This window comes from Leptodactylus fuscus, chromosome 1, assembly GCF_031893055.1.
Source record: "Leptodactylus fuscus isolate aLepFus1 chromosome 1, aLepFus1.hap2, whole genome shotgun sequence".
Lineage (NCBI taxonomy): Eukaryota > Metazoa > Chordata > Amphibia > Anura > Leptodactylidae > Leptodactylus > Leptodactylus fuscus.
Genome location: NC_134265.1, coordinates 192,951,214 through 192,978,206, shown reverse-complemented (window position 1 = coordinate 192,978,206; position 26,993 = coordinate 192,951,214). Strand labels below are relative to the sequence as shown.

Here is a 26,993-nt window from a genome sequence, read left to right as displayed (position 1 = left end):
TACATTATTTTTTTTTATATAAAATAAAAACATGGCACCACTTTGAGGTGCATATGACTTTGCGATCACATTTTTTTCATTTATTTCAATTTTGTTTTAATCATTGTGAAGGATAAATGCTATTACATTTTACTAAAACAAATATTTCTGGATACAGCAATTCAAATTATGCTACATTTTTTTAGAGTTTACTCTTTTGATTTTTAAAAATATTTTTCCATTCATTTACTTTTATCTTTGGTTCATTCAGTGGACTAGGGCCTGCACTTGTGTAACCAGTGTGACCACTATACTGTATATGGTGTAAGCTCAGCTCCTGAGCACATGCTAAACTGTTCCTTCCCTCTTCTGCAGTACATCTACCGCCAATGCTGGGAAGATGTTAAAGGCTAATAAAACATTTAGGATGAAAAAAATTGGATTTTTACTTATTTTAGTGGTTACCTTGAGTTAAAAAAAAAAAAAAAAAAAAAAAAGGTTCAGGCTGCAATTTTAAATTCCTTACTTACTTTTCAGATACTGATACTAGGTTTACAACCAAAGTTTTGAACTTTCCTCATGTCCCTCCTATTAGTATATACTGGATGTAAGGTCTGTGTGTCAAAGATGTGGCTGCCATCAATCACTCTCAGGTATCAGCATAACTTCATTCCTGTACTCACTACAGCCCACAGCATCTCTTCTCCCTTGTGCTGACAAACAATGAGGCTAAAATGTGTAAAGTATCCCCTTTCCTCTGCTGAATAAGAGGACTACCCTCGCATATACACACTTGCATTTTGATCTGCTGTGTGCAATATACTTCTCCTTCCTGCTCGCAACTTTAACTTAAAGACGTAAAGGGGAGAGCAGAGATCTGTTCTCTTGGACCTATGTCATAAGCTGTAGAGCAGATGGCTATGTAAAGGACTTCACAGACTCCACAGCAGGAAAATGGTCAAAAATTTTAACAAACTGTTTAAAAAGCCATCTAATTTTGCATCAATAATAAATGTACAATAAAAAGTCTCCATAGACTCCATGTGCAAAAGTCTCCATAGCCAAAATTTCTATTAATTTATACTGACTTACCTCTTCTTTGTTCTTAAGCAGCGTCTCCAGCTCTCGAAGTCGCTCAGAAAAATCATTTTCCTGATCTGTGGCAGACACTGTTGTAGACTGAGTTTCCAGTTCTGTAACCTACACAATAGTGAAACAAAGTCATTTTTTTGTGAACTTCCTAAGAAATGTTCAATTATGGAAGAAAAGTATTGGAAGATTGATAACAAAATCAAAATAAAACTAATAGGAAAAGGTTTTCAATTACTTTAAAGTGTAACTCCCATTTTTTTTTTTTTTTTTTTTTTTTTGCTATTAGAAAACATTCTGTTACATTCTCCTTAGCAACCCTAAAACGGAACTGCTGTTAGGGCAAATCCATAAACATTCATTTACCAAAGGGGAATTAAGCAAATGAAATGGCCGTATCTTCGGTTTTATACTACCTAAAAAAATGGTTCTGGTGTCATATGAAAGCTGAGATTCAAGAACCAACTAATCTGGGATAACATTAGTGAGAGACACTGTCGGAAATTTTAACCTAATACTGTATAAAGCAGTTTGTTCAAGCTGCATATAAAATAACAGTCCTGACTGAGTATTTAACTAATGATATCTCAGATTAGAGAGAATCTCAGTTTATGATACCACTTTTCTAGGGACCACCCCTCTTTGGTAAATGCTTCATCTCTACATGTGTACAGACAGCCTCTGGCATTGCTTAGTTAGATCTTTGCTTATAGCAGGGGTAGGGAACGTACGGCTCTCCAGCTGTTGCAAAACTACAACTCCCAGCATGCATACTGGCTCTGCTGTTCTGGGAACTCCCATGGAAGTGAATGGAGCATGACGGGAGTTGTAGTTTCACAGCAGCTGGAGAGCCAAAGGTTCCCTACCCCTGGCTTATAGGAACTTTACAGCCTGTTTTCTATTAAAAGAAAGTTTGATAGATGAATAAAGTACGGTATATTATAAAAATGTTCACCACACCACACCCCCAACACAATAGCAAAAAAAATAGAAAATAATAAGTCAACGAAATAGAAGTTACTCTTTAAGGAGTTTTACAGAAATGTACTTATGTAAATCCCCTACTACAGTACAGGCAGGAGACCCATTACCATAATTTTGGGGAACTTTATCCTTTATTTACTCAGCTCCTATTTTAAACTAGTGCTACCAAATAATTTTTTACCAAAACACAATAAAACATCTTAAGGATGCAGATAATTTTGTGTGAAGTCATGCAGTCATCTTCCTAACCAGAGGGTGATTATGATATTTAATGTTGATACAACACCTTTAAACCCCTGAAAATTGTCGGGTCTTTAGAAAAATTTCTGTTTTTCACAGCAGGACAGTTTTATGTTTTAAACAAATCAAGTCTAAGTACAGGTCTCAAGTATGTATAAAAATAACATTTTATGGCCTCTTGGGTTAAGCACTGACCGCAAGGCAGCAGAATGGAATCACAGTGGAAGGCACTTTTTAAAATATGCCATTGAAAACTAAATCTGAAAGCTTCATGGAAGAACTGCAGCCTGAATTAGTCCAAATTAACATTCTTCACTAATATTTGTGCTGTCATTTCCATTGACATAGGAACATTTGTCAAAGTACAAACTGTATTTTAAAACACCTACACTTACACTTATAAACAAAATGGTATTAATCAAATAATCTCCAGTTATTTGACAGTACTTACACTGAAGATAAGGGATTCCTGAGTCATTTACCATATATTTGCAGTGAAATATACAATAAAAACATTTGATGTCCATACCCTTTGTCGTAATCGTTCTGCCTCCTCCTGATATCCAGCCAGCTGCTTCTTCCACTTTTCCACATTGGCATTTGCTTCCCGCAAAGCAGCTACCAACTTATTGTTGTTGTCCTGAAGACTGAAAAACTCGGCCTCCCACTGCACTTCACACACTGATCTGGCAAAGAGATACAATTCAAAATCATGTCGTATCTAGATACATGTGTGTATAATATACAGCACACATAAATGCATGGTTACTTTCTATTTCCATATGGTGCAAATAGTCAAGGGTAAGGGTCAGTGCGCACTGAGTTTTTTAGCGCTGATTTTGACGCTGCATCCACGTCAAACTCAGCCTCCAAGAAAAGCCTCCCAAAAGAACAATGTGGGGTCTCAGCCTTAAGGAAGAGATAGACTCCAAAAAATATTCACTGTCAATAAAACATTATCCAAAGAGTTGTATTTACTTCTTTATAGAATTGTTACAATACCATAACTTGGACTTAATGAAGTAATATTTTTTGTAGCACTTTTACAGCTGTTCTCTACCATTGGAATCAATTGGAAAGTGGTACTTGGTGCTTGTCAAACGTATTTGATCCCCATACTACCTTGGGGTTAATTGTAATGTGAGGTATATGAAAGGTTTTCAAAGGTTTGTTCCATATCCAGTCCCATTATTACTGTCCATGTGTTAACGGTAAAACCATGTTAAAGGGGCTCTATCAGCAAAATCAAGCTGATAGAGCCCCACATATGCGTGAATAGCCTTTAACCACTTCAGTACAGGGCCAATTTGTGGTCCAGGACCAGACACATTTTAGGTTTATTATGTATGTGCGGTTTTGAGGTCTGTAAAATTTTTCTTGTATGTCTTAGTCAACTAATTTTTGCGTCTTTTTCGGGGACACATAGGGCTTTATTTTTATGTTATTTTTATTTTCAAATGGTTTTAATTTTTTTTATATCCAGGAAAATATAAACAAAATAGGAGGGAAATTGTGTCTGGTTTTCAATTTATAATTTTTTTTTAATTTAATAACACAAAGTGTCACTGAAAAACTTTATAAAATAGTTTTTCCTCTCCGTTACGGTAATTTTTATTTTGTATGGTGTCGTCGGGGGCGGGGCTATAACCTTTAATAACGGCGTTTTATTAGCGTATTATTTATTTATTTTTTATTATTATTTTATTTACATTTTTTAAAAACTTTTTTATTATATTTTTATTTTATTTTTTTTCCAGATTGTGTCCCCATAAGGTGATAAGAGACCTTTGGGGACATCTGATCACTTTTTTTTTTGTACTTGAGGCTGATTTCTCCTATAACTGGGGCTGGTACATTTAACCTCAGTTACAGGAGGAATACAGACTCCTGCACACTGTATACACAGTATGCAGAGCTGATCTGAGTCCTGTAGGACCCAGCAGCTCTGGCAGGACACTGCTCCCAGCAGATCACGTGTCTGCCGGGTCAGAGGGCAGCTGATTTATGGCTGCGTCCATAGCTGTGTATACAGCGCTCATTGAGCGCTGTATACACAGCGATCGAGAAGGCAGGGGAGGTAATAAATCTGCCCTGTCTTCTCTCTAGGAGCTCCGGCTGAAGTTACAGCCGGCTCCTATTGAAAGCAGCTGCACGATCTCCGTGCAGCTGCTGTGTTCTGGTGGACGTACCGGTACGTCCTGGCAGAACTAGACAACCACTTCCCGGACGTATATAGTCTATGGGCAGTCCGGAAGTGGTTAAAAAGGCTATTCAGGCACCATAAATGTTATATTAAATTACCCCCCAGTTTTAAAATAAAACCCTAAAAAAGAATGTGATCTACTTACCGAACGTGCACGCTGGGCGGGCATTCAGGGTCCGCCGTCTTCTTCATCCCCGCCTCTTCTTCCTCCGATGTCCTCGGGTCCCGTCCTCTTCCAGCGCTCGCAAACTGACACTGATAAAAAAAATGGCCTGGGTGCCTGCGAAGTAGCCGTAGTAGAAGCCGCATGCTACTGCGCATGCGCCCAGGCCATTTTTTTATATCAGTGTCAGTTCGCGAGCGCCGGAGGAGGACGGGGCCGTAGGACATCGGAGGAAGAGGAGGCGTGGATGAAGATGAAGACACACCCTGAATGCCCGCCCAGCGTGCACGATCCGTAAGTAGATAACATTCTTTTTTAGGGTTTTATTTTAAAACTGGGGGGTAGTTTAATATAACATTTACGGTGCCCGAATAGCCTTTTTAAAGGCTATTCATGCATATGTGGGGCTCTATCAGCATGATTTTACTGATAGAGCCCTTTTAACAGCTGAAATTAATTGGCATTTGACTTATTGAGAAGTGAAAGCACCAGCAGCCCCTAGCATCAGGTTCATGATGTGGCACTGCCTTAACCTTTTCGCTGCCAAGGGTCTCTGGAAATTTTGCACCTCCAGTAGCCAGAGCAATTTTCACAGTTTTGAGATGGACAAATCAAACCTAAATTGCAACATTAAAAAAGCATCCAACCCCCCCATACCTATATATTTTCTTAAAGTAAACATCTGCAGCATTGTCAGAATGCCACTTGGTACTGTATACAAACAGGCACCTTCATGCAATTTTGATTTAAAATGAATGTTTTATGAAAAAATGCAAATGTATATTAGTTGTTAAAAGCGGAAACTAAACAAAAAATTAAATGCACCAAACCTCCTAAAAATAAGAGTTCAACATGTGCAGAGTTCATACATATCACTATGGCCTGCACCCGCATGCACGTCTCTTCAGAAAATCGCTAGAACTGGAAGGAACAAAAATCTGCTTTGAAGCTGGAAATGAAAAGTATCATCCTATAAAATGTAGGGATTACACACCATGAAAAGTAAGTGAACCCCTAAACCCTATATATTTTTTGAAAGTAGACAACCTGAAGATTACAAATGTCTTAATGGGTCATCGATAGCCACATCCACCTTCATGCAACTTTGCGACCAACACAAATAATTTTTTGAAAAAATACGCTAAAACACATATTTGCACCTAAAACTCATGTTCAATCTCACATTCATATACAAAATACATTTAAAATAATAGCTAAAGGTGTATACAATGTGTAAATATATTATATAAACCGCAAACATCAACTACAACAAGAGCTCAGACTCCCTAAAACAGCTGAAAACCTTCCATGAACAGTTCAACCAGTTCCATCCCACCATCAACCTGACGCTCAATCACTCCTTCTCCGAAATAAACTTCCTGGATGCAGTCATCAAGATACAGGACAACAAAATTGAGACATCGCTGTATCGGAAACCAATTGACCGCCCTACGTACCTAAGATGGGATAGTTTTCATCCTAAACACATAAAGAACTCCATTGTATACAGCCAGGCCATCAGATACCATTGCATATGTTCAAACCCTGCAGATAGGGACGAACACCTTGGGGGCCTCAAAAACACATTCTTGAGGCAGGGTTACCATCCAAGAACAGTTGATAACCAAATCACCAGAGCCACCAGGATACCAAGATCGGAGTTATTAAAATACAATACCAAACAGGAGAACACTCGGGTACCCCTGGTTGTCACATACAACCCCCACCTGGAGACGCTGAGAGGAATCACACGCAAATTACATCCACTACTGCAAAAAGACAACCGTCTAAAATCCATATTTTCTGACCCCCCTCTCCTATGCTACAGACAGACACCAAACCTCAGGAATATGATTATTAGCAGCTCACTGTCACCTCCAACTAACAAAGGAACATTTCCATGTGGACAGAAGAGGTGCAAAACCTGCCCGCACATACTGACCACTGACAGGATAGAGATACCAAACTCTAACAGGGAATATAAAATCACAGGTACGTTCACCTGTAACACACCTAATGTGGTGTATTTTATCATTTGCACCAAATGTTCCACTGAAAATCTGTATGTTGGAGAGACTGGTCAGAAACTCAGAATGAGAATTAATTCACATCGCCATACAATCAAACAACAGAGAACTGATCTTCCCGTGCCAAATCATTTTTGCCAGGAAGATCATAATATCACCAATGACATGAAAATCTTGATCTTAAAAGGGAACTTTAAATCAAGGAAACAGCGACTGATTTATGAGTACAAGGCCATGACCCTATTCCAGACGTTGGACAATGGGATGAATATCTCACGTGGGTTTATGTCTTTTTATACACATCATTAAGACAGCCATTAAGATAAGAACTGGGGGATCTGGCAATTGATTGTTTGTTGTTATAAGTATATAGTAATAAGCCTCTTCCCCCCTCCCTCCTGTAATCCTATCCCTATGTGTCCTGTTGTACATAAATAAGCAGCCTCTAGAAAGTGTTTTTTAGTTATATCTGAAGAAGAAGCTCAGAGGAAAGCTTCAAAACGTCATATTCTGTCATCATTATGAGTTAGCCATTAAAAAAGGTATCACCTACTGAAGACTTGCAAAGTTTTTTTTGTTTTTTATATTATTTTAGCGTGTAATGGACATCACTAGAGATGTATTTTACTGTACTGTACTGTACTCAGGTATGGACAGGACAGGGATTGGGTGAAATGTAAACTTTATTCATGACTTTGTATGTGTTGTGTATGTGTTTGGTGCGACTTTTTTTTGGCTCTGCAACCTGGACAATGGTAAACGTCTGGGTCACAGCACCAATAAACTTCCTTGTTATGTTTAGAGGGTATTACATAAGAATACCCCACTAGTAAAACTCAGGGGAAATTACATTATACTTGTATGTGACAATCAGAGGGCAAAGGAATAGTATGCTCTCTGATTGGCAGGAGAAGGGTTAATAGGGACAGAAGAGTCCCTGATAACCCCCCCTCCTGAGGTCACATACAGGTTATGCACAGATAATGACTCCATTGACTTCAATGGAACTGCTATTTTTACACGTGTATTCTATACACGTGTATTATGCTAAAATGTGTGCACGTAAACTCCGTGTGCACGGGCCCTAAAGGGGTAAAAAAATTAATCCTAAAGCGCCTCTGTGAAAACGGCGCAAAATCTGTACAGGGCGGTATGATTCCTAAACCAATAACAGTATCATGTAGGGTCCTTTAACAGTAGCGTACCTTTGTAGCCATAATCTGATAAAGAAATGTAGAGCTAATCGTAATTACATGGATATGCAAATGACCTTAAAAGTGCAATGGAGGTGGGTCCATGATCCCAAAATTGCCAACAGACACAATGACTCTGGTTGTAATGCAACCTTTAGCCATGATTGACATTTTCTGCTTCTGCCTGTGTCACAGATGTCTGTAGGCAAATTTGTAGGCTTGCAAGTTAATTTGCACATCCATACCAGGCTATTATTGGTTTAGGAGGTATTTTAAACCTGACAGATTCAACAGCCAATAAATATTTTAGAAGTGTAATCTGTTCTGCTTGCCTAGTAGCAACTACCAATGTCAGTTGGAAACTGAACATGCATTGTTAGTTATTGGAGCCACATGTTAAATATGGGAAATCATGGTCACTTAACTGGTAAATGTCATGAATTAATGGTTTGTACCACCAAGACCACTCCAAATATTAATGTAAAATAATTTGAAGTACTTTTCAAATCAATAGCACAGTAGAGTGTTTTATGAATATGTAGCATCAATAACTAGAGAGAAGTATAAAAATGGTGACCTGGCGCCCGTCTGGTGGAAATAGTAGACTCCAGTCAGGAGCTCACCAGGACAATTGCAGCTCTTACCCGGGCACCGTCCCACACAGTGGGTGGTGAGGCAAATAGGAAAGGAAATATAGAAAGACCTGGAAATGATAGAGCGCTAATGGCAACAAAATCCAAAATGAACTTGAAAATAAAAATAACGATGTGGATGGTTAAGATAAATTGTTTCTGTTTATTGCTCCAAAGACATAAACAACAGCTTAAAATGGCTACGCGTTTTGACACCGAGCGGGTGTCTTCATCAGGCCAAGCAGGCGGTGTCCAGCAATAGCCTTAGAATCAATTCATCTTAACCATCCACATCATTATTTTTATTTTCAAGTTCATTTCGGATTTTGTTGCCAATAGCGCTCTATCATTTCCTGATTTTTCAATATTTCCTTTCCTATTTGCATCAATAACTAGACCATTTTAATGAACTAAGGCTAGAATGAATGGAGCCCAAGGGACCCTATTGACTATACTGGGGTCTGTCAGACGTCCATTATTTTAACTGTATTCGCCAGACAATAAATTCGGGCTTGCAGGACTTTATTGTCTAGCAATATCTGAAGGATCTGCGCTACCCTGTGTAAGATTGTTGAACGCGATAACAAAATTCATACCTTGAATATATTAATAATGAGTTTAGAATTTATAAAGTCCTCAACAAAAAATCTAATTTTTAATCATACGACAGTTAATATATTTTATGTCCAACAGGAAATATTAAAAGGACCCCCTAGAAGCTGGAAAAGAAAATTATTAGATCCTCTAATCTTTTCCATAAATGCAAGTGATTTACTGAGGTCTCTGCACACTAATCTCTGATCAAGCTCTGCAAACCAGTAGTCAAGAAAAAGCTTTGAACCCGATCTTTGGAGTCAATTCATAGTTATATGCAACACCATTACTCCTTATTATAAAGTTAAAATGGGCTAATATGTAGAGGAAAATGTGCAGAGCTCTGAAAGATATGAGTGTCACAAAGTCCTCTATAAAATGTGTCACTGAGTCCTCTGTAATTACTGTGTATTTTAATTGGCTTGTGGCAGATGGAGGGGAAACTAAGCTTTAAATCTGGGTTATACTAACACATTTTCAGTAATTTTAGATTATCTGTGTCACTGTAACTCTACGGTTAATAATTTCAGAAATGTTTAATCTGCAGTGTGCTGAAAAGACAAAAATACACAATGAGGTTTACTGAAGGACCATTCTGATGTATGTAATACGAACATACTTTATATTGCTTAAGAAATAAATAATCTGTACACACAGTACATACACTCCTCAACATTGAAATTGCAAACACCAAGACAAGCCGTAAGGTTATGCAAATTGAGGAATTACCAGGTAATGCCAAGATCTGCAAATCATGAAATGAAACCCCAAAACTCAGATCAAGTGGTGTCAAATATGACTACAATCTGTCCTTGAATCGAGAGACCTTGATATAGCAAATTGCTACACACCTAAAGCTGAGATGTCAATACTGTTCAACAAACTTCACAAGGGAACCTCACACCGGTCCTCCTCCCAGGGTATGGGAAGGATAGCATAATGTGTGGTAACCAGCCCCTCTAATCTTCATTTCAGGTACACTAACAGCTCAGCGCTACACTGATTTGGTCGTGGAACAAATGGGTATGTCGATTTCTCCAAAGTGTCCCAGGACCAGTTTTTCAACAGGATACTGGCAGGCCACATGTTGCTCATGTTACTATGAGTAGCCTGCATAGCCTAAACTTGCTACCATGGCCTCTTGTGTCTCCGGACTTGTCTCCCATCAAGCACATCTGGGTTGTCATTGGTGATCTTGAAGATTTGTGAGCCAAACACATTCAGTATAGCTTGACATGCCTGAGACATCCATTAATAATTTCATTGATAGCATGTCAAGGCGTGTAAACTGAAATAAGTCTGCTGATGGCGCTGGATACTGAATAAATAGAGATGTTATATTAAGTTTCCATTTTTTTATCATTTGCGTATCATAGATAACATGTCTATTGATCCTGTGAGTTCCATTATTCCAAGATCTGTACCATCACTACAGCATGATCCAAGAGCCAATAAACAATATAACAAGTGAACTGGAACTCTTTTGCAACAGCATTTCATACAACTGATGCAAACTACACAGAAGAAGAACTGTCATAACTGGGATCGCTTAATTTATTGTTGGCATCTATGTTTACACAGGGTGATGTTTACCCGTACAACCACACAGTTGGTAGTAAGAAGAAATAATCAATTAAAGTTTATCAATGTATGTGAAAGCAGCAATGACATGGAACAGTCCGCAGCCAGCACTGCATTATGTCTTCACCCTGTTTAGGGTACTTTCATGCAAAATGAAGATTTGTATGTGCTCCAAACCTGGCTTTGGCATCAAAAACTGCATCATCAAACCCTGAAGGTATGTCAATGGGAGGCTATTAAACCCATTAATTTCAATGTGTAGCGCGTGTAAGACCGGCACACATTGAAGTCTATGGGATTCTGATTTACAGCGGTCACTTTGACACGTGTTTACGTGCCTGAATGAGCGGAGTGTAACTCCGTGTGAAACCACCCTAAAACCTACTACAGCAAAATCTGCCTTCCAAATATTGCTCTGTCCCACTATGCGACCATACAGCTGCTTATATCCACGTGTGGAGCATTTCTTTAGTCAGGAGAAATTGCATAAAATGTAACTACACTTTAAATCAACTTTAGATCATCTTTCGGTATGGAGGTCATTGATAAATGTTCTAATTTAGTTTATTAGGGATTTTGAGCTACTTTATGTTTATCTAAGGCTAGGTTCACACCTGCGTTTGAGTTTTCGTTCAGGGGGTTTCCAAGCAGACCCCTCAAAAGGAAACCTAATAAGTATAAGAAAAAAAAAAAAAAAAAAAAGCGGTTACTTTAGGAAAGACCTGGCAGACCCCCATAAACTATAATGGGGTCTGTGTGGCTTCCACATGAAAAATGTGGAGAGAAAAGGACTGCTTGAGGGGAACAGAATCCCCGAAAGCAGATGTGAACCGAGCCTGAGCATCTGAAGTACAATCCCTGCCTCTTCTTTATCCCCCTCTGCTATTCAGTATTTATCTGTTGCTAGCTGAAATCCGTACACCATTTACATGTAGATGGTGTACGGATTCTGCTCACTATGCGTATAGTAGGGCAGTGCTTGTACAGTGCACACGGCCCCTGCTTGACGTCAGGGGACTTTCTCTTCCCTCTGCTCTGCTGTTGCTAGTTCTGGACTGCCTGCAGGGGAGAAAAGTGCAGGGAGGGGCTGGCAGATGTGTGAGTAAGCTTCTTAGGTGCATTCCCTTCCTGGAGGGAGCAGTGATCTCCTATGAGGTGCACAAGGCTGCAATTTATGAGGTCTTCCTTTTACAGTAAATACTGCTATGAAACTGATCATTGGCAGTATATTTTGGGGGATACAAGTATAAAAAGCATAACCTATAGCATGTGTATATAAGTAAACAGTGTTCCCCCACGTCCAAACCGCGGCACAACAGATGGGGTATTTGTGCCCCTGTGCGTGTTTTAGGACAGGTGGAATTTTAATTAATTAATTAAATTCAACCCTGACCCCCTCCTATAAGAAGGTAAGAGGAACCTCCTCCCCTTGTGTTTTTTTCTGTCCTGTGTGCAGGACAGGTGGAAGGAGGTTTCTCTTACCTCCTTATTTGTTTCTTTTTTTAACTTTAAGGAACAGGTTTACCTGTCCCTGTGTCGGCTCCAGGCTTGTCCGTGCTCCGGCATCTTCCTGGCTGTTTTCCCCCGGGCCGGTTTCTCTCTCTCTCTGTTCGCGCTGTGCGCGAGCTCTCCCGGGCTCCGGCGGAGTTTTTTCCTTCTGCGCATGCGCGGCTTCTCCGCTGGCGCATGCGCGGTCGGCTGGGAATGCCGGCGGCCGGCCGGATGGGGCGTCTCTGCTCCTCCGGCCGAAAATTAACCCTCTCCCTCCCTGTTGGAGGGAGAAGGGAAGATCTTGGGGGCTCTTTCTTCTGGCCCCTCTTCTCCTTAACCCCAGTTGGGGGAGGAAGTAGAGTCCTTTTGTTATAAAAGGAAAAGTATAAAAAAGTACAAAAAAAAAAAAAAAGGGAGAGAGAGGAGGACGTTAGGAGGGAGGTGGGAGGAGCTAGTTCCCTACTCCTCCCCTCCTCTTCCTCTTTTAGGTATTTAAATCTTGTCAGTGCAAGGGTGCAGTTGCTTGCTCTATTTCTGTGGATCAAGCTCCGCTACTCCTAGCGTCCTTTGGTGTTACCTTGCTACCCTTTTTTTCAAGGACTAGCACTTATTTCATACGGTACTGTTAACCCTAGCTAGGCTATGGTGTTGTTTTTCTGTAAAATACTTAGTGTATTTTCTTTTCTTTGCAGATGTCTTCCTCTCCAAAAGAGGATGAGCCTCCCAGGCGTAAGGGGACGTCAAAACGCAAACATCTGGCGTGCAGAGAATGTAACATCCCGCTCCCTGATGGGTACGAGTACAACAGGTGCCGCCAATGCCGTGCCCCTCCGCCTGAAGAACCCGCTCTCCGCGACATGGTCGCGTGGGTGAAGGAATTTGTTACTGACTCCATGGAGGCCTTTGTCAGCTCGGCCAAAAGACCTCGCAGGGAACCACGGTCCTTATCGTATCCTTCGGAGGAAGGGTCTAATATCATGGACGATTCTTCTGCTGACGAAGAATCTGATGTTCCCAGGACTGCCTTTTCCGTGGAAAAAATGCCTAAGCTCCTCAGGTCCATCCACCCAGGCGGGCGTGATGTTGACGAGGGGGATGCCTCAGACTCCACCAATAGAAGGTCCAGGACCTTCCAAGTGGAGCCCGCCCTGGCCAAAGCAATGAAAGCGGAGTGGAAACGCCCTGAGAAGGCGTTCTTTCAATCAAAGAAATTTAAACTAATGTTTCCCCTGGAGGAAAGTGCCCAAACTAGCTGGATGCCTCCGCCGAAAGTTGATTTTGCAGTGGCCAAGCTGTCACGGCGCACTGTAGTTCCATCGGAGGATGGATCAAACCTGCCAGACGCCATGGACAGACGCGCTGAGTGCATTCTGAGGCGCATTCATACGGCCGCGGCCTCCCAGGCCTCCATCGGCATAGCCTCCTCTGAGGTCTGCAACCAGCTTCATGCCAATCTAGAAAGATTGCGGCAGGATATTGATGACGGGGTTCCCCGGGATGACCTCCTGAAATCTTTTTCCTCCTTGTGTCTGGCTACGGAGTTCTTAGCGGAAGCAGCCACTTACCAAGTGAAGGTAGCCGCAAAGGGCATAGCTTTGTCAGCTGCTGCCAGGAGACCTCTCTGGTTAAAACCATGGAAGGTTGATAATGCTTCCAAGTTCAATCTCTGTGCCCTCCCTTTTGAACCAGGAAGACTGTTTGGGAAACAGCTGGACGAGATCATGGAGGGGCTGGCGGACAGTAAGGGTAAATCCCTTCCGCAGTCTTATGGGAACAGACCAAGTACATCTCGTGGCAGAGGTTCCCAGCGCCAATCTTCATCTAGGCCTCAATACAGGAGGTCAGGGTTTCAGTCCAGAGGATCTGGCCGCCGTTTTTCCAGGGAGGGGCCAAAGAAGCCCTCCTTTTGACAATCAGAGTATCCCTCCAAGGGAGAAATCCCCACCTGTTGGAGGGCGCCTACAGAAGTTTCTTCCAGCCTGGCGTCAGAACATCAAGGACCCTTGGGTCCTACAACTAATTCAACACGGATATCACATAGATTTCGTGTCGCCTCCTCCCGCCAGGTATATCGTAACCCGCTCTTTTTCAAGTCGAAAGCAGGCGTGTCTGGAAGAAATGATTCAAGATTACCTAAGCAAAGAGGCCCTGGAACCAGTCCTGATGGAAGAAAGAGGCGCAGGCGTATACTCTCCAGTCTTCCTGGTGCCAAAAGCATCAGGGGGCTGGAGAATGATCATCGACCTCAGGTTTCTGAACCGGTTTATCCGAAAAATGCACTTCTGGATGGAAACGATAAAATCTGTCATTGCCTTTCTCCAGCCCGGCGACGTTCTCGCAACTTTAGATCTCAAGGATGCCTACCTGCACATCCCGATTTTTCCTTCTCACAGGAAGTATCTAAGGATAGCCGTTTTAATGCACGGCCGACTGTGTCACCTTCAGTTTGCGGCTCTACCCTTCGGTATCACCTCGGCACCTTACATCTTCACGAAGGTAATAGCCCCTATCGCCGCCTGTCTCAGGCTTCAAGGGCTATTCATAGTCCCATACTTGGACGATTGGCTACTGAAAGCACACTCAGAGGAGTTGCTAAAAAGTCACTTGGATGTCACCACCAGCCTCTTACAAGACCTCGGCTGGATAATAAATTGGGACAAGTCAAACGTGGAACCCTCAACAGAAAAGAGTTTTCTGGGGTTCGTGTTGGATTCCGTTCAGATGACAGTAGCTCTTCCTCTTCCAAGGAAAGAGAAGATCAAGTTAGCTGCCAAACAGCTCTTCCAGAAACGCTGGGTCTCGATCCGAACGGCTATGAGAGTGCTGGGCCTTATGTCCGCCTCGGCGGAAGCAGTCCCATGGGCAATGTGGCACATGCGCCCTCTCCAGAGCGAGGTCCTCAAGAAATGGAACCGCAGCCCTCTGAGTCTGGATTCACGCATCCATTTATCCCTCAATACCCGTCAGTCACTCAGGTGGTGGTGCCATCTCAAAGACGGAAGGTCCATGGTCCAGCCGGTCTGGATCTTGTTGACAACAGACGCATCTCTTACCGGTTGGGGAGCCCATCTAGGCGAGATGTATGCAAGAGGGATTTGGAATCGGTCAGAAAGGACCAAGTCTTCCAATTGGCGCAAAATCAGAGCCATTTACCTAGCGCTTCTGCATTTCACCCCCTTCCTTCGGGGCAGGGCAGTGAAGATACGGTCAGACAACTCAACCGCAGTCCTCTACCTGAACAAGCAGGGAGGAACCCGGTCACTCGCCCTTCTGAGAGAGACAGAACTTATCTTCTCCTGGGCAGAGAAAAATGTTACCCATCTCATGGCAGTTCACATCAAGGGAGCCTTGAATGTAATAGCGGACCAGTTAAGCCGGGGTCTGACGGTGTCAGGCGAGTGGTCCCTGAACAAGGAAGTATTCCTCCAAATAACCGAGATGTGGGGAACTCCGGAAGTGGACCTGATGGCCACCAGATACAATGCCAAGGTAGAGAAATTTTGCTCCCTCTACCGGGAAGACAATCCCTTGGCAGTGGATGCCCTGTCGATTCCATGGAGGTTCAGGCTGGCATACATCTTCCCTCCGCTTTCCATGATACCAAGGGTATTGATGAAAGTCAGACAGGAGCAGGCATCCGTGATTGCAATAATTCCATTCTGGCCAAAGAGGGCATGGTTTACCCAGCTCATTCAGATGAGTCGAGGGACATATTGGAGGCTCCCCCCACACCACAACCTGGTCACTCAGGGTGCCAGAGTTTGCCAGGACCTCGGCAGGTTCAACTTGACAGCCTGGAAGTTGACAGGTCCATACCTGGACTAGAATTGCTACCCACAGCCATCAGGAATACCATAGCTCACTCTAGAGCTCCGGCAACTAACCAGGCCTACCGTAGGATCTTCACCATCTTCAAGACCTGGTGTACGAAGAAGCGGGTATCTCAGGATAGCCCTTCCATTCAAACCATTTTGGAATTCCTGCAGGATGGCTTGGACAAGGGCCTTACACCGGCCACGCTGCAAGTACATATAGCTGCTTTATCAGCATGTCTGAATAGGCGTCTAACCCAGGACACCTTCATATCCCGGTTTCTTAAAGGGGCAACCAGGTTAAGACCTTCCATAAGGTCACCAGTCCCCCAGTGGGACCTCTCCACCGTCCTATCGGGACTTTGTAACCCACCCTTTGAACCAATGCAGGAGGTGGACTTTAAGTTCATGTCCTTAAAAGTGTCTTTCCTTCTAGCTGTCACATCAGCCAAACGGGTGGGGGAGCTTCAGGCCCTGTCGGCCCATGAGCCCTATACAATTTTTTATCCTGATCGGGTACAACTGAGGTTTTTACCGGGGTTTTTACCCAAAGTGCCTTCTTATACCAATTTAAATCAGGTCATTTCCTTACCTGTATTTTTTCCTTCTCCATCCTCTCCTGAGGAGGAGAAGTGGCACACTTTAGACCTAGTCAGGTGCTTACAGATTTACCTGCAACGCACTAACAGTTTCAGAAGAGAAGAAAACCTGCTGGTTTCTTTCTTCGGGCGCTCCAAAGGGTTAAAGGCCTCGAAGCCCACACTATCAAGGGGGATTAAGGAGGCGATAAGGTTATCCTTTGTCTATCAGGGGTTGTCTCCCCCTGAATTTGTTAGGGCCCATTCTACCAGGGCAATGTCCACTTCCTGGGCGGAAAAACATTCAGTATCTTTGGAGCATATTTGTACAGCTGCCACCTGGCAGTCCCATACTACTTTTGTTAAGCATTACCGTCTAGACCTTCAAAGGTCAGAGGCTACTGCCTTCGGCCAGACCATTTTATCATCTGTGTGCCGAGGGGGCCCTCCCTAGGGGTTATCTCGCTACATCCCCATCTGTTGTGCCGCGGTTTGGACGTGGGGGAATCGTGGGTTATGTAGATAACCTGTTTCCCATAGTCCAAACAGCGGCACAAGACTCCCTCCCTATTAAGTTTTTCTTTTTACTGCTAAATTTACTTTTTAACTAACACAAGGGGAGGAGGTTCCTCTTACCTTCTTATAGGAGGGGGTCAGGGTTGAATTTAATTAATTAATTAAAATTCCACCTGTCCTAAAACACGCACAGGGGCACAAATACCCCATCTGTTGTGCCGCTGTTTGGACTATGGGAAACAGGTTATCTACATAACCCACGATTACTTGTGTTCAGATACGGCATTCAAATAACCAAATAATGCTGTGTTTGTCTCTGAACAGTAACAGTATAGTATAGCATATGTGTTATATATGCATATATATATATATATATATATATATATGCATATATAAATGATATACATGTGCTATATATTTCTATACAATACATGTATATACAGCAGCATAACCCACATGATATAATGTGAAGTGTGTGGGATCCGCTGGATGTACACATTGCTTACTGAAACCAACAGAGTCTCTGTCGCAGATGTGAACTTAGCCTAATGTAGCAAGTCATAGATGTCAGATGCTAGAGACAACTGTGTCGCACAAGGTCCTAGAGTTGTTTTACCTGATTGGCCGGCTGTATAGGTGCATTATGGGAGCTATGGGCAAAATGAAATACTGGATACAGTACTAGCAGACATCACACACAGAAAGATGCGCCCTAGAAACTAGCTAGAAGTAGGAACTGTGTGAAAACAGACCAGGAGGCATGCACAATTAAAAAAAGCTGCAACAACGGTACTTTTAAGTGAAAAAAAATTGCTGAAAGTAATGTTTAGGTGTTAGAGGTTTTTTTTGATAGTTTAGTTAACAAATAATGGATGCTTTTTCACCTTTAACCCCTTGTAAAAATTAGAAATCTGAGGTTAAATTGCTATTTTATTGTAGCAAAAAGTAATTTTTTATTTTTATGTCTTAATGATAGAAAATTCTGTGAAACACCTGTAGGGTGGAAGTGCTCACTATATCCCTTGCTAAACTGCTTGAGGGGTCTAGTTTCTAAAATGGCGTCATTTTTTTTTATGGGAGGGGGAGTTCAAAGTTATTACCAAATAAAGTCACAAAATGTCAGTTTTGAAAAAGTTTTGCATAGTGGTGCATAGTGAGAAAAGGAGACTGTAGTTTATGATACTATAATTTGTATTAGCTTGGTATTCTCTTAAACTTTTGTTTATTAGTGTGTGCCCCCTTTCCTGGCTGGGTACATGCAATTGACATGTAATTGAAAACATGCAATTCACATTCATTTGCATTCTGCTTCCTACTGCCTAGAATATGTGTGTGTATTTTGGACATCGTGGTCCTGAATAAATATATATTTACATACACGCACACATTGTTCAGGTCCACCAGTGAGCCAGACTGCTAAAACAGTGGTTACCCACGTACCCCATAGACTACAATGGGGTCTACCAGGTGCCTGTCGAGTGTCTGCCATTTTTATACTGAAACCTGTGGAAAAGTCCTCTGTGCATAATTTTTTTTCTTTGGAGACTCCAGGGGAAGATGTGAACCTAGCCTTAGCATAGACTTGTCTGTGAAATGAAAAAATAAACACAGACAAAGGCCACCATCTCTAAAACTGCCCCTGAAGGAATTACCGTATATACTTGAGTATTGCTTCGTTTTTACGGTTTCACTGTAAAGCCAAAATGACAAGTCACCTGTATTCTATGTATCGGTATGATTCCAAGGATACCAAATTTATATAGTTTTATTTACATATTAACCCCTTAACAAAAATCCAAACCTGTGCCCCAGGAAAATGGCGCCTTGGTCAACTTTGACCGAGGCGCCAGAGGGCTTAATGCTCAAGCATTAGCACACCAGGTGTCTGCTGTATAAAACATAGTTATAGTTAAATACCCGGCATCTGCCATACAGTGGATGTCAGGAAGGGCGTCAATAAATAAAGTTAAAAAATAATTAAAATAAATAAATGTGTTTCCCCAAAAATAAGACAGTGTCTTATATTAAATTCTGGTCCTAAATATATTTGCATGTCTTAATTTCGGGGGATGTCTTATGTAAGGAGCGGCAGGAGTGGGGGACAATGTCCATTTATCAGAGTGCTGGCATGACTGCCGGTTGTAGGTAGTGCAGGAGGTTAGGAGGGGGGGAAGGTATGCTACTTACCTTCCCCATCTTCGTAGCAGCACGTGTGATTTGCAGTAGTGAATTACATCCACTACTGCAAAAAGACCACCATCTAAAATCCATATTTCCAGACCCCCTCTCCTGTGCTATAGACAGCCACCAAACCTCAGGAATATGGTTGTGAGCAGCTCACTGTCACCTCCAACTAACACAGGAACATTTCCATGCGGACAGAAAAGGTGCAAAACCTGTCCTCACATACTGACCACCGACAGGATAGAAATACCAAACTCTAACAGGGAATATAAAATCACAGGTACGTTCACCTGTAACACACCTAATGTAGTGTATTTAATAATATGCACCAAATGTTCCACTGAAAATGTGTATGTTGGAGAGACCGGTCAGAAGCCCAGAATGAGGATGAACGCACATCGCCATACAATTAGAGAACAAAGAATGGACCTTCCTGTGTCAAAACATTTCAGCAGTAAAGATCATTATATCACCAATGACATGAAAATTTTGGTTTTAAGAGGAAATTTTAAATCAAGGAAACAGAGACGGATTTATGATTACAAGCCGATGACCTTATTTAACACTCTCGAGAATGGGATGGATCTGTCACATGGGTTCATGGCATCCTACAGAAATCACTGAACTGAAACAGCCATAAAAGACATCCTCTGAACTGATAAGAACATTTCAAACTGATGAATTGTTTAGTTGTATAACCAATAACCTTCTTCCAGCCCCCCTACTAGAATTCTAGTTCTATGTGTCCCTCTGTACATAAATATGTATCCTTCAGAAATTGTTTTTAGATATACCTGAAGAAGAAGCCGAGAGCTTCGAAATGTTGTAATCTGTCATCATTATTAGTTAGTCATTAAAAAAGGTATCAGCTACTGAAGACTCTCAAGTTTTTTGTTTTAATGTTTCCTACCCACTGGCTAACACGGTACAAAACCAAACATTTTCCATATATATATATATATATATATATATATATATATATATATATATAAATATATATATATATATATATATATATATATATATAAGAACTGACCTCAAGAACGCAGCACACTAAAATGCTTTGCATGTAATGTATGTTTTCTACCTTACATACATAGACTTTGAAGTGAAATCTAGCCATAGCATTTTCCGTCAGCCGCCCCTCTCCATAGACTAAGGGCTCATGCACACAGAGTTAACGCAAGCGTATTTTAGCATAATACACGTGTATAGAATACACATGTAAAAATAACACTCCCATTGACTTCAATGAAATCTTTTACAGTGTAAAAAACATGTCAAAAAACGAGTTGCGTTTTTTGCCTCTTTTTTATTTTTACACTTGTAAAAGATTTAATTGAAGTCAATGGGAGTGTTATTTTTACATTTGTATTCTATACACGTGTATTATGCTAAAATATGCTCGCCTTAACGCCGTGTGTACGAGCCCTAAGTGGGCATTCACATGGAGTAAAGTGGCGCTGATTCTGCCATGATAACTTGCGGCAGAATCAGCGTTGATAAAAAGACTCCCATTGACTTCAATGGGTTCCGTTTAATGCGCGGAACACTTTGAAATCAATGGGTTAAAAAGCCTCCGCGTGTGTTCCGCGTGTTAAACGGAACCCATTGAAGTCGGAGTCTTTTTATCAGATTTCAAACATTATTTAAGCAAGCCATTGACAAGCAACCTTTTTGGGAAAGTTGCGAAGGTGCTCAGAATTGAAAAAGTCACTTTTTTTTTTTGTTTTGCACAAAACCCCAATTTGCAAAAACACTAGGACTTTTTAATACTTGTATGGCAGAAAAGGCAACCCCAATGGGTTTAGTCTGTTTCTCATACTAATAGCAAAGATGAAAATTTTAGCAGTGTTTATATATTTATACACACACACACACTGTATGTATTTACCCTTCTGACAACATTTTCTTCACCCGTTCTCGTTCTGTACTGAGCTCCATCTCCGCACTCTGGCTCCTGAAGAGTTTCTCATCCCCTGGTCCATTGGCACTAATAATTGGAGAAGGTACTATCTAGAGAAAATAAAATATGTTGAAGTAAACAACCTTATATAACTCACACATGACTTGTCATCACTGACTTCTACTTTTTTAAAAAAAATATGCTATCTCATACAGTAGTGTTAAAATTGTTTTCCAAGATTTTATTTATTGGCTTATCTTAGAAGCAGGCAGCCCTATACACAGTGTCATAGTTGTGCTGCATTACTACTTATGCTAGGTTCACACTTGCGTTTGGGTTTCCGTTCGTGTAGTCTAATTGGGAAACCCGCAGACCCTATAGACTATAATGGGGTCCGCTGGATTTCCGCTTGAAAAAGGGGGAAAAATGCGCAGAAAAAAGTCCTGCTTGAAGGATGGAAACCCCAATGTAGACCAGGCAGAGGTGTGAACCTAGCCTTATGCTCATATTTAAGGGAATGGAGGATGAGCTGAAATAGCACAGTGAAACCACTACATAGTGTACAGACATGTCTGGATACAGCCACATTGTGCAGATCTGGAAATTGTGGCAGCCGATTGATGATGGTGTCAAACCACCACTAATTTCATATTGATGAGAAGTTCTAGCCTACAGATAGGTTATCAATATTAATTCTGAGACAACCCCTTAAATGAACTCAATTCTTCAACATGCCTAATATATTTGTAGTTAGGGCAATTTCACAGAACAATAATGCAGCAGCACTTTAGGGTTCATTATAGTAAGGATGGTGTCACATAGTGTACCTAAGATCGAGGCCCCACGGGCCGGAAATGCTGCAATTTGCCTGCGGCGTTTTACAATAAGTGCAAAGTGTATGTCAATTATATTTACGGAAATACCAGTGGCTTTCTCGTAGATATAATTGTAACAGAAAGGAACAGAGGAAAACTCAGTGAACTTTCTGTTTAAAGTGCTGCGGGAAGAACCGCGATGCATTTCCACCACTGGTTTTCCCGCAGCACTTTAGCATTGCGGATTGTCCTGTGGGGCCTTAGCCTAAAGCAGTAATAACTGCGCTCAATTCTGAGGCCACTACATTCATCATCCATGTACATAGTGTGTCACACTCTCCTAAAGTTATACATTGCAGTGCTTGCTACACGCCATGGCTTGGCTGCTGTTAACATAGTGAAACATTTGATTACTGCCTGTGATGTATAAGAGACAGCTAACAGGATAGGAGTAACATTCTAACTGGTGTTGGTCTACTGCTGCAACCCCTATTGATCAGAATGTTCCCTTGCATGAATGGAGTGGTTGGCTTAGTATGCCAGAGATAGCTGTTTATAGTATTCAGTTACTGAAATGATATAGGGAATGAATGGAAAGGCAGTGTGCATGCTCTGTCTGCAGCTATATTTGGGAAGGGTATTGGGACCTCCATTTACAGGATAACATAATGTACAGTGGGAGTCCTACTGCTGGGACACCCACTTGACCATTATCCCATATCCTGCAAATTGGGAATAAATCACTTTAAATGAATGGTGTCACCATTGGGGTTGGGGTGCTTTGTAAAATGTCAAGAAAACAAGAACACAATGATTAGGAAATCTCTTAACTATATGTTATTTGCAATAGAACACATAGAAGTGGAAAGTTAGACATTTTTCCATTTCATTGGAAAATATGTAATTGATGGCAGCAACAGATCCCCAAAAGGGCCATGTCTACTATTGTATAGCATCCCCTTTTCTTTTTACAACAGTCTGTATACATCTGGGGAGTGAGAAGGCCAATTGCTGGAATGTCCTATTCTTGTCTGATATAGGGTTCTAGCTTCTCAACAATCATGGGTCGTCTTGTCTGATCTTTCGTTTCATAATGATCCAAATGTTTTCCATAGGTGAAAGGTTGTCTGGACTGCAGACAGGCCAGCTCAGCACTCGGACTCTTCCTCTGTAAAGCCATGCTGTTGTGATGGATGCAATATGTGGTTTAGTATTACCTTGCTGAAATATTCCAGGTTTTCCCTGAAAGAGACAATGTCTGGATGGGAGCATATGTTGTTCTAAAACCTCTATATACTGCTCAGCTTTGGTGGTTTATTTCAAGATGCGTAAGCTGGCCATACCATGATACAACTAATTTAACCCCATACCATCAGAGATGTGGGCTTTTGACCTATGCACTGATAAGCTGATACCTCTTCTCGAGTCCACAGGGCATGGTGTCTGGTTTCCATTAAGAAATTCTAATTTTGACCACAGAAAAGTTTTCCAAGCTTTGGCCCAGAGAAGACGGTGGTGTTTTTGGTTGTGCAGATATGTGGTTCTTCTTTGTACAGTAAAGTTTTGAGCATTTGTGCACAGGGGCACAATAGAACAAAAGGGGACATACATGGAGACACTGTGAAAGAAAAGGTGCACACAGGGGCTCTATTGAAGAGAAGTTGTACATGGGCAGTACTGTTGAAGCGAATGGGCACACAGGGTCACTATGGAAGAAAAGTGGCACACGTGGCATTATTAAAGAGAAGGGGCATGCGGGAGTCACCATTACAGGGGGCTTATGCCCCAAAAAGAATTTACCCTTTATCCATCAGCGTATAAATACCTAATACCCGAAAATTCCCACGATCCTGACAGTAGGAAATGTTCCCCACCTCTCTGTTGATGTAGGTAAACATGTAGGTAGGTTGCTTGGCGAACAGATGAATCCGTGCTGTCATTCACTTCAATGGGAGCACTTCATATAGCCAAAGTACAGAACTTAGCTATCTCTAGCACTTCAATGGCAGTGGAAGGGTGCACTGTCCACTAAGCAGCATGCCTACTGCCAGACTGATTGAGGTCAAGGTGAATTTGCAAAGGGGAAAAACTCCCACTATAAATATTTTTTGTGGCATAACCCCTTCCATGGGGGCAGATGAAAGCATCTGTGCCTGTACATTTACATTCTTTATCATTAAAGTGTTTATGAATTTTTAGTAAAATACAAAACGAGATTTGGTCAAACAAAATGGGCATAAGAGATATATGGCAAAGGGGGGAATAAGGGTATGGGTAAAGAACTAGCATGGAACAAGAAAAGCGGGCCAAACAGTAGGGAGGGGAGATAACAAGGGAGCATTTAGCTCTGGAGCAGCAGAGCTGTTTAGTAACAGTAGCAGGGAGAAATAGAACTGTGTACAAAGGCATAAAAATAAAACCAATGGGAGAGGGCAGTGTCCTCTAGTGAGTGAAAGCAGAGGTGAGGGGAGGATGGAGGTTAGAAAAAGAGGCATCAGAGAAACCATTAGGGGAAGGAGGTAAAGGGCGAGTGAGAGATATAATAGAGAGTCAGCATGGAGAGAATTAAGGTGGAGGAGACGGGAAGGAGGACGAGAAGGGAGTTGAGAACTAGAAGGAGTTCCACAGTAGCCACGCTTTCTGGTGTAAACTATCGTCGTTTGAGTTCTGCAAGAAGGTTCTCCATGCAGCAGATGTCTAGGACTTCTTGAAACCAGTTTAGGATGGATGGGGGAGATGGGGATTTCCACAAACTAGGAATGACACTATCAAGAGAAATCCCGGAAGTTTGCGCAAGTGTTTGTCAAATTTACGGTAGAAAGGAAAGGAGCTGGGTTATCCTTAAGCTCAACTTCAGTGACTGTTTTGATGATGCCCAGGACTTCATCCCAGAAAGGGTGCAGCAAGGAGCAATTACACCAGACATGCCCCATAGAACCACATTCTGTGTGCCATCGCCAACAACAATCTGAGGTGGAGGGGATGATCTTGTATAGCACAGAAGGAACTCTCAACCATTGATATAAGATTTTATAGTTTCTTTCCTGTGCTTTGCAGGAGTTGGAGAATTTATGCAGGACTGAAAGGCGAGATGCCACCTGGCAGAAAGGAAGCTCATGTTCCCATCCGATAGTAAACTCTGGAAGTTGGGTGGTCTCCCTTTCTGCAAACAGACTGCAAACATAAGAGATTAAAGGGGTAAATATAAGTAATTAAAAATTCTGCAGAGTTTTAAAGATTTTCTCTAACTTTCTTAGTGGTGACGTCTGTTAGCTTGATCGGTTGTAAATGGTTACGACCACTAATGCAGAAACTTTCTATGGTCTGGGACTTGTCAGGAACCCAGCTATGATTTTCTTATTGTAGCCGGGTTATCAGGCAGGGACACTACATGTATCAGAAGATATCCCGGCCACAATAAGGACATCATGGCTGATTTTCTGACCTTAGAAAGTTTCTGCATTGGTGGTCGTATCCATGGCAACTGATCAAGATAACAGACTGTGACCACTAAGAAAGTTAGAGAAAATCTTTAAAACTCTGCAGAATTTTTAATTACTAATATTTGCAAAAATGTTTAACTTTTAATTATCTACAAATTTAAAAATTATGTAGATGGGAATATCCCTTTAATGATACTGTAGGTTTTACATGTACCCAGGACCTGTTGTGAGACATACGGGAGGTTATGAATTTCTTTGTCCGTTCAGTGCGTTTGTGAAGTCTAGGGATGACGGTGAGAGGAAGGGAACATAGTGTCCTTGCCAGGGCAACCCAAAGAGTGGATCCAGTGAGAGTATCATCATTTTCAGGTTCAGCCTGAGGCAAAAAAGCGCTGCAGGAAAAACCATGGCAGTCGCATTGCAGTTCTTCCCACAGCTCTTTAGACAGAAAGTTCACGGATTTTACCTCTGTGGACTTTCTGTTACAATCATACCTATGGGGAAACTGCCTGTGTTTCCGTAGGTATAATTTACATGCTGTGATTTCCAAAACTGAGCTGGTTTTGCTTTTACCGCAAAATTGGCATGCGATTTGCTAGAATCCCATCCACTTTGTCCTGATTGTAAAATGCAGCGATTTCCCGTCCCGTGGGGCCCCAGCCAAAAAGTTTCTAAAATGTGGGGCCTTAGCCAAAGCCTAGATTCCAACGACTATGGTAGAAAATGTTTGTTAGCTGCAAATATCTTGTTGCAAACTCACAGTATGATAACAGAAAGTTTGTCTGTTGTGAATGCTAAAGTGGCCAAAGTGAAAACTGCAATATTTCATTTTTTTTGTGTATATGGACATGCATACCGGGCGAAGAAAAATTTCCAAACTTTAAAAATGCTTGTCTATCCAAAAAACAATGACATATTCCGTTATGCTGCATTTTAACATCTGTATTTATGACCACATTTTCCTGCAGAAAAAACTCCCGCAAAATGCAATCAAAGGGAGCCTTCATACGGAGTAAACGCTCCGCTCATTCTGAAAGTAAACTCGTTCAGAGTGAGCGGCGTTAAAACAGATCCCATTGATTTCTATGGGTGCCAGCATACGCGCGATATGCATTGAAATCAATGGGAGGCTTTTTTTACCTATTGCTTTCAATGTGATACGCGCGTATGCCAGAACCCATAGAAATCAATGGGATCTGTTTTAACGCCGCTCACTCTGAACAAGTTTACGTTCAGAATGAGCGGAGTGTTTACTCCGTGTGAAAGCTCCCAAAAACTCTGTAGAAAAAAATGCAAAGCGTTGTTTTCTGCAGCATTTTTTTAGCTGCAAAGTGCTATGTGAGCCCTTAGCCTGAAACTTAAATTATATTTTATGGGTTAAAAACTTCCTCTGAAAATAGCCTTAGTTAACCCAGTCAACACTGGTGAGTGGCTGCAGGCACAGAGAGGCTAAATTAAGAGAGCTTCACATGGCTTCACAGCTGAGCCAAAGACATTAGGGAAAGGAATTGACAAGCAAGGCTGTGAGAAATTGATTAGTCTTTGTACTTAAATATGTAAAAG

The 26,993-nt window shown here is 41.6% G+C and overlaps 1 protein-coding gene across 2 annotated transcripts in view; it reads right to left on the bottom strand.

The window, feature by feature from the left end:
- The window catches only part of HOMER3 (homer scaffold protein 3), a 125,247-nt gene that overhangs the window by 24,138 nt on the left and 74,116 nt on the right, over positions 1–26,993 (bottom strand). For both annotated transcript variants that reach the window (XM_075280786.1, XM_075280778.1), the window contains 3 exons: positions 21,161–21,282; positions 2,822–2,978; positions 1,072–1,179 (listed from right to left, as the gene is read on the bottom strand). In XM_075280786.1, the coding sequence (XP_075136887.1) occupies positions 1,072–1,179; positions 2,822–2,978; positions 21,161–21,282 (387 nt within the window). The remainder of the gene's footprint in view (positions 1–1,071; positions 1,180–2,821; positions 2,979–21,160; positions 21,283–26,993) is intronic.